The 8,330-nt window shown below is 56.0% G+C and overlaps 1 protein-coding gene across 1 annotated transcript; it reads right to left on the bottom strand.

Annotated features, from left to right (window-relative positions):
* Positions 1–749: 749 nt before the first annotated feature.
* Positions 750–2,754, bottom strand: CSF2 (colony stimulating factor 2). Its single transcript, XM_021702087.1, has 4 exons — positions 2,596–2,754; positions 2,454–2,495; positions 1,626–1,751; positions 750–884 (listed from the first exon to the last, which is right to left on the bottom strand). Exons 1-4 carry the CDS (start codon positions 2,752–2,754, stop codon positions 750–752), a joined length of 462 nt encoding a protein of 153 aa, XP_021557762.1.
* Positions 2,755–8,330: the final 5,576 nt, after the last annotated feature.

Here is an 8,330-nt window from a genome sequence, read left to right as displayed (position 1 = left end):
TTCACCTTAGGAGTCGCTGAGGCCCTGAGTGTGAGGATCAGGGTGTGGCCACAGGGCCAGGCCTCTGAGGGGCACGGGTGTTTGCCTCACTGTAGGGCAGGCCCATTCAGCCAGTGGCCAGCCAAGTCCCGGGAACTCCCAAGCCTTCTCATGAAGTATGATGGCCTTGTCCTGGAGCAAGTTCCCACTGACCAGGTGCCTTGGACTTCCAAGTGAACCTGAAAACCTCTTTCTGCAGTGGGAGCCCTTGAGTATCCAGCGGAGCACATCTGGGTGTGCAGAGTACCGTGCCTAGGCCAACTCTTACCTCCCCTCTGCTCTGCTGGAGCACCCTGCCCCTCCTGAACTTGGCAGCTCCTCTCCCCGCTCCCCGCCGACCTTGCCCTATGGGGAGGAGAGCACCATCAGCCTTTGCTCATGGTTGAAAACAAACTGGAAACTGCACAAATAAGAACAGGCTTTTAATAATTTATTATTATGGCAAAACATCTTGAATAAATACAGAGTATGATCTTAAATAAATAAATAAATAAATACTAAAATACATAAATATATAAATAAATATTACGGATCCCTGCCAATGTAAAACATTCTCTGCTCCCCATATACCAAGCTGGTATCAGGGGCAGCATGGCTCAGAGCAAGTCCGTGCCCCCCACAGCCCTGGCCCGCTTATGGTCCCTCAAAGGTGAAGATCCTGGGTTTCAGCCATCCATGGTGAGGAGGGCAGTGATTTGGGAGCTGCGCGCTCAGGGCTGGCTCCTGGCGGCACTGGCCTCCGTTGCTTCTGGCTCCCAGCAGTCAAAGGGGATGTTAAACAGAAATTCCTGCAGGTTCTCTTTGAAACTTCTGAGGGTGATAGTCTGGGTTGCACAGGGAGTTTCCTTGAAAAAAAAAAAAAAGAACAAGAAAACTTTGAGTCCAGGTGTGAGTGGGTAACGTGGGGGAAGCACTGGTGCGTTTCTGCCCTGCCCTCTAGAACACAGAGGCCGGAAGGCCCATTTGGAGCCCACCTGCTGACCTGGGTCAGATGACAAGCTTGCCACCGTGTGCCACCCAAAGGGTGCACAACTCTGCCAGGGGCCTGACAACATGCCAGCCCAAAGCTGGTCTTCTGGGCCGGGCGGCTGGGCCGGCGTCTCCTCGCTCTCAGGCCAGCAGCCCAGAAGGGGCAGGAGTCAAGGCCACGAGCCTCACTCCCTACAGAAAAGGAGTGTTTGGGGCCTTTGTCCAATCTGGGTGTGACCCCCCTCCTTGCTCCCATGCAATTAGGCACCTCACAAGGGGCCACGGAGGTTGCACTTGGGCCCCGGAATACACCCTGGGCCTTAGGCAGGACCTGAGTTTCCTTGGGTTTGCCTCACCTCTGACCTCATTAATGATAGTAAGGACAGAAGTGGCTCCCGCTGGGGAGCATATAGGCCCCCAGAGCTCCGTGGCTTTAACTCCTAGGGATGAAAATCGGCAGGGCGGCTTGCTCTCTAGAGGGACTAATGCTGACAAATCTGTTGACACAGAACCCCTTTGGGGTCCTGAACAGCTACAGCCGAAGATCCCTTCTTATCCACCCTTCCACCCTCCTAGACCAAGACCTTCCAGCTTGGGACCCTGACGTGGGCACTCACCGGCGTAGGAGGGCAGTGCTGCTTATAGTGGTTGGCCATCAGGGTTAGGGGTCGCTTGAGGCTGCTGAGGCTGCCCCGCAGGCCTTCCCTGTACAACCGTAGGCGGGTCTGCAGGCATGTCGGCTCCTGTGAGAAATGTCCGTTACTTGGCGAGTAGTGGACAAGTGCCCTCTGGTGGGCACACAACGCGCTCCCCGTCACTCTTTCCTGTTCTCAGCCCTGTCCCCCAAGAGGAGGGCTTGGGAGGGGCACAAGGTGATGCCGGGTTCAGTCATACACACTGCTCTGTTCATGCCAACACAAATCTGCCCCATTCGGCTCAGGCCACCCTCAGCTAGCACAGCCATGTTCCCTGGCATCTCGAGAGGGTCCCAGGCCCCAGGAAAGGAGGTCGCTATCACCCCACCATTCGGGGAGAAGGTAGCAGGGTGGGGCATTCCCCCCCACCCCGACCTGCGAATTGAACAAGGCTTGTTCCTGAAGTCTCTCTGTGCCTCTCTGTAGCCAGCGTGCTCTCTTCACAGGGCTTAGTCTCATGAGTGCCCCAAGCCCACAGCCCCTGTGTCTTGAAGTAACTGCCGCTTACCCACCTGTCCCCTGGTGACCCCAGGCCCCTTGAATGCTAGGTCTGCTCGTGGCTGCTCGGCTAATGAAGGAGTTCACGTGACTGCCACAGGGGCAAGGCCAGTGGCCTCCAGAGAGCCCCTCCTGGCAGCCAGCTGATTGGAGAGAAAGTGGACTGACCACCCTGTGAGAGTTCATCTGAAATGGAGCCACCCCCCCAACGTAGAGGCCTCTGGGAAGGTGTGTCAGAGTGAAGCATCTTACCTGGCGGTCAAACATTCCAGAGACGACTTTTACTACTTCATTCTGTAGAAAAGCAAAATACCGTTTGATGAAGCTGACAGGCAGGGCCAGTCCGGGCCAGCGAGGTGGCCCAGGCACAGCCTGCACTCGCTCCCTAACTCACCATCACAGCAGTCTCGTCCCTACTTTTGTTCAGAAGGCTCAGGGCCTCTTGGATGGCATCCACGTGCTGAGAGGGTCGGGTAACAGGGCTGGGGGAGCTGGTGGGTGCAGAGATGCTGCAGACCACAGTGCCCAGGAAAAGCAGGTTCTGCAGCCACATCCTCCTGAGGACTTTAGCCTTTCTCTCTGAGCACTGGGCTCACTGGCAAAAGAGCTCTTATATACACAGTTAGAGGAAATGATTAATGGTGACCACAAAACGCCAGGGGGGCGGGGGAACTACCTGACCTGTGGAATCTCCTGGCCCTTATCACACATGGGAACGGTGAGCCTTTCCTCCAGGTGGTCAGGCTCAGGGGTTTTTGTTCATGAGCCCTTCCAAGAACTGGCAGCGCATCCGCCTGCCTCCTTGAGCACTCTCCTGCCCCCCCGGTAATCTGGCCAATGAGGCTGTCCCCTCCCTCTGAGGGGCCTCGGCACAGCTTGGACTTCCTGGCCTGGAGTGGCCAGGGCGGGGCCTGGGAGATACTGGACTGAGCTCCTATGCCCAGGCTCTCCACCCTGCCTCTGATCCCAAGAAGCCTTTGGGCTGGCTGTGCCCCTGGGGCCCATTCCAAGCCCAGCCTCCCCCTTCTCCTCCTAGATCCCTCTCCTCTGGCCACAGTGAGAGATCTGAGTGGGAGGAAGACCCTCACAGGCCTGCACCAGTGTCCACCTAGGCAGAATCCAGCCAGATGCCAGAGTCCTGCAACAGCTTCCAGCAAGGATCCAGAGTAGTTGGCAAGCTCTGCCCAGCCAGGGACCTCTGCCCCACAGCCCCTGTGAGCAGGGAGAGTGACAGGTGTGTGCACGGCACATCCAGCCGGCAAGATTGCAGAGTGTGCCTTCATGGTAAGATCCCATCTGACAGCAACAGTCCCCTTTCCACAGCTGTGTTCAACCCCCAAGCTGCAGAGGTGGGTTGGGGCTCTGAGTTCAAGTTCTGGCTCCAGTACCACCTTGCTAAGTGACTCTTCGTTCTGAACTATGCGAGCCTCATCTCCCTCTGCGGGCCAGACTGCCCATCTGAGATAGGCACTGCGCTCCTACATGTAGCCCCTGGCAGGGGGCAGGGGACAGCGGCTTCTCAAACGAGGTCTTCCAGGTTTCATTTCTTCATGGCCCCCGCCCCAGCTCACCTCCAGTTCCAGAGGCCTCTCTGTGGAACAGGAACTGCTTCTGAAAAAGCCACAGGCTCTTGAGGGGCTGACAAGTGTTTGATTTTCACAAAGGAGTTTGGAGAGGACAGCACGAGTTTGTGTTTGCTGCCCCATGCTCGGAGTTTCATGGCGCAGGGGTGTGGGGTGCCCACGTGCAGACTTCTGAGTGTCTGTGCGCCAGTGTGATTGGATGTTTTACATGAGGTGCACCTATGTGAGCCCCCATGCCTCTGCAGATGGCCCTCTGATAGAAGCTCCCCACAATGGGTGTGAGATTCTTGGCCCCCCGATGTGGTCTAGTTTGATGGGGTAGGACACAAGCGATGATACTCTGCTGGGCTCAACAGCAGGTAGGACTCACGGTCTAAGTACTGTGGCCCGAGCCTGCGGCCCTGGCAGGTTTCACTGGATGGCAGAAGGGTTGCTGCCCTTGCATAGGGAAGACAGACGTTAGTCCTCCAGACCCCACTGGGGCCCAACATATTGCCATCTCTGCCCTTCTGAGCTGGTGGAACATTCCCAGGTGGCCCGGCTGGGGTGAGAGTATGGCATGTCCAGACCCTGGTCCTTCGTGCTTTTCCATGGTCCTCCTCCCCTGCTCAGCCCCTTCCGGGGAGCTCTTAGAAGGCACAGGAGAGGTCAAGAACACTAGATGCAGATGCCTCAGAGTGGAGGTCTGTGTCAGGCAGTGTTCTGGAACCTGGGTGGTGGAGAGTGGGGGGCCACAGGCAGTGGCGAAGCTGGTAGTCAAGGAGGCACAGAGCTGGTGTGGCCCCTCTGAGACGGAAGGTGACTTTTCTTTTGGAAATGAGTTGTCACAGCTCAGACAGTTAGTCAACAAACTCTTCCAATCCACATCAGGCCCTGTGCTGGGGAGGAAGTGGATGGGACCCTCCCAATGGCCCTCGCACCTGGCCCTAGGGGCTCTCAGCCTGTTAGGGGAGACAGACAGCACTGGACCCTCCCATTGTGTGGATCCAGGCTGGGATGGGGGAAGTTCAGAGCTGAGGAATCCCAAGAAAACACTTCTCCCAGTTCGGGGCCTTGCGGGGGATCAAAGAGCTTCCTGGGAGATGCTGCCTCCCAGCACAGGCCGAAAGGGCTAGTAGCGTCGGGTGGGCAAGTCAGACTGTGGGAGGGAGGGAGAGGACAGCCTAGTGGAAGAGTATTTGGGGAACAAAGAGACAGCTTTAGGAGCAGGTATGGTGAAGAGGAGGCAGATTCCAGAGAGATTTGGGAGGTAGAATTATTCAGGACTTGCTGATACAATGGAGTAATTCAGTCATTCATTCATTTTTATTGAGCACCTACTAGGTTCCCAGCAGGGGAGGAGGATACAAGGATGGTGGAAAACAGGGCCCTATCTTTATGTACTCTGTAGCCCCATGGATGGAGAAGCAAGATTAATCTACTCAACACCCTCCCCAGAGCGTGCTTTTGAATATAAGTAGAAAGAGTTAGAACCACTGTCCAGGCATCTAAGCTGGGGAGCTAGGGATGAAGGAGCAGGTTTGCAGTGTCTCAGGACCCACAGGAAGTGACAGTGGTTTGGAGGCTGCCTGTGCAGGAGACAGACCTGGATGTGGATGGCCCGTGTCCATGCAATCACTAAGGCCAGAGAGGGTTAGCCAGGAAGAAGGGCTGAGGGCCCAGCACAGCAGTTTTTAAGGGCTAGGGGCATGCTAGAGATGTGAGTGGCCTGTGGCCAGGGCTCTGGGAGAGCAGGAAAGGAGGAAAAAGAGGAGCCGTAGGAGAAGTTCATTCTGGCAGCTTCCCTACAGGCACCCAAGTCACCATGCGAAGGACACAGTTCCCGGGTTTGGCTGTGACGCTGATGGGCAGCCACACATCTTTCTTCTGGAAAGATGACATCAAGGCTGAGGCCATGACACGGGCAGGCATTCCTAGATCGCACCGCATGGAAAGTGGTAGCGATAACATCAAGTGCGTGTGCTGACTCAGGGGCCCCGGAAGGGACTGTGGGAGGGTGCAGGCAGGGACCGTGGTGGGCAGTGTGACTCCTCTTGGTCCCGCCTTCCCACAGGGCCAGGAGAAAACCCTCTGGAAGGGGTTTCCTGTGAGTGTCCTCCCACAGGCTGTGGAGGAAATGGGGGCTTGTGGCCACTCCGAGCTCCTTATCTCAAAGGAAGTTATCACGATGGGAAGGAAACGGGCCTCCTGGTGCTTTACGTCCCGTGGGACCTCTACATGGGCATCTCGGTTGATCTCACCCTTGCTGGGCCAGCCAGCCCTTGATGTGGCAGTCCAGGAGACCAGCAGTCCGCCTAGCTCACGCAGTGATGGCAGACGCAGGATTTGGACCCGTATCTGTTCCTGCCCCCCCTGACTTCTGCTACTCTCTCAGAGATCAGAAAGTCAGGAAATGCTGTTCACCTAGACCAGCATAGGGATGTTCCCCCTCAGGGCAGCTGTACAGGGACACTCCTCCAAGTGTTGGCAGGGAAGCTAGAATGGCCTGGAATGTCCCAGGGAAGCCCTGGGGGCCAAGGGCAGAATTTCTCCAACAGAGCCTGCCATCCAGGCACCTCTGTGTTTCAGGTTTGGGCTCCCCACCACTGACCCCTGGGTAGCCCAAGGGCATCCCTCCTTCCTAAGCCTTGGCTCCCTTATCTCTACAATGGGTTTAATTATCGTTGCCTCACAGAAGAAACTGTTGCCTGTCCAGAAACTTTGTGGGAGAACCTCCAAGGGAGGAGGCAGTGCTTCAACCTTTCTTCTCCTCCCACCACTTTGGGAGGTTTCTGAAGCCCAGAGTGGGCCAAGGACTCAGCCTTGCTGGAATTTGCAGGGACAGCTGCCCCTTGTCCAGCCCTAGCCCCGACAGCATCTTTCTGGACAGATACAGTGAGTTAGAAAGCCAAGCCTCCACCCAGACTCAGAGTTCAAAAGGCCCTGCATCATGCTTAAGAGACCCTGGTGCTGGGGCAGCACCTTGAGTGGCTCATTCTTCCCTGGGAAGGGATCCTGATCACTCCAGGCCACACCAGACACACGAAGCAACCTCCTTGACCTATGTGGTCATAGCTCCAGGCAGACCCCCCTCCTGCATTGCCTCCGTCTAGGTCCCCAGAGGTATAGCTCAAAAAGACCCAACCTGTCCAAGCCAGTCCCAACTCTTATCCTGCTTTTTGGGTGTCCCCAGTCCCTGGCACTGGTGAGTTCTGACTGGTATGGAAGGATCTGAGGGTGGTTAACCATTAACCATGTGTGGACTCTGATTCCATACAGCCAAGCTTATAGGAGGGCCCGCCACATGTCACCAACCTCACAGCCCCTGTACTCAGAGCTAATGATTGGTGGTCACGTTAGGCAGGGAGCAGGGAGGGTGATGCCCAGACTCACAGACACAGTGTTGAGGGCATCAACCACCATGTGTACAGAGAATGAACAGATAGGAGGGGGCAATCAAGAAGTAGGAGTGAAAACAGTTAAGGCCTTGAGGGGACCAGTTGCATGTGTGGGTTTTGGGGCAGGAGGCAAGTGAGGAGTCTGGCGCTCGGGGTTCTGGCTTAGGCAGCTGGGTGGACAGTGAGGCCATTTGCTGCAGTGGGAGAGACCCAAGGTAGCAGAGAAGTTTGGGGAGTTGTTCTAGACTGGACTGGATGTGGCAAGTTTAAGAGGCCAGGGGACCTCCAGGAAGACTCCATCAGCTGTGGCTACATGGGCCCAGAGGTCAAGGAGAGGTCAGAACCCAAGATACTTGGAAGTCATTGGTGAAGAGGAAGTTCTCCTCCCAGAGGGCTGCACAGAGTAAGCTGGGCCTTGGGTAGTGCTCAGGGGTCCCAACTTGTAAGGCTGGGCCAAGAATGATGATACAACCTTTATTGCTTCATTCCTTGGTTCTCAGGACTTCTTGGTATTTCCTCAGGATACAACAACTGCACACATAGGTCAGTGACACCCCATGGGTGGGTGCCCCAGGCATGCCCTCCATGATGCCTCCCGCCCAGAGTATTTTCTCCAGAGCTGGAGGTGCGTCCTCTGCCTGTGAATCTCTGAATGTCTGTCCCCTGGCCTCATCCCCAGCTAGGATGTCATCAGGTATCCAGAAGAAGCCACGTCCTTTATTTGCCTCCTTGGGGAAGAGCTACTGGGTGCTGCATTAAAAATGAAAAGGAAGAAAAATCATTAGACCAGAAGCTTTTAAACTCTCAAAGTTCTATCATGCCCCTCACTGCCCTTTGTGTTTGAGGCTGGACTCCAGTCCAGTGTGCTGGGTGAGAGCCATGGGATCTGTGCCCAGCTCCCACATCTGCCTCCGTCTGGAGGTGATGGGCCAGAATCAAGGTTGCAGATGGGCTTTCCGTTCTGGCGGTTCTGGAATGAGCCTCCTTCAGGACATTTCCAAAGTGCTAGGGCTCCCTCAGACTCTCGCTGAGGCTCTTTTTGGGCAGGTCCATCTCTTGCTTCTGGGTCTTTAGGTCCCAGAGGGCCCTGGCCTTGAGCCTCCAGGCCACCCTCTGCTCCCTGTTATGTACCTCTGCCTCTGGCATCTTACCCAGAGGCCCCCAGCCCC

The sequence above is a fragment of the Neomonachus schauinslandi genome, chromosome 7 (genome assembly GCF_002201575.2).
Source record: "Neomonachus schauinslandi chromosome 7, ASM220157v2, whole genome shotgun sequence".
Lineage (NCBI taxonomy): Eukaryota > Metazoa > Chordata > Mammalia > Carnivora > Phocidae > Neomonachus > Neomonachus schauinslandi.
Note: the sequence above shows the minus strand (reverse complement) of the source record. Positions and strands in the feature narration are given on the sequence as shown.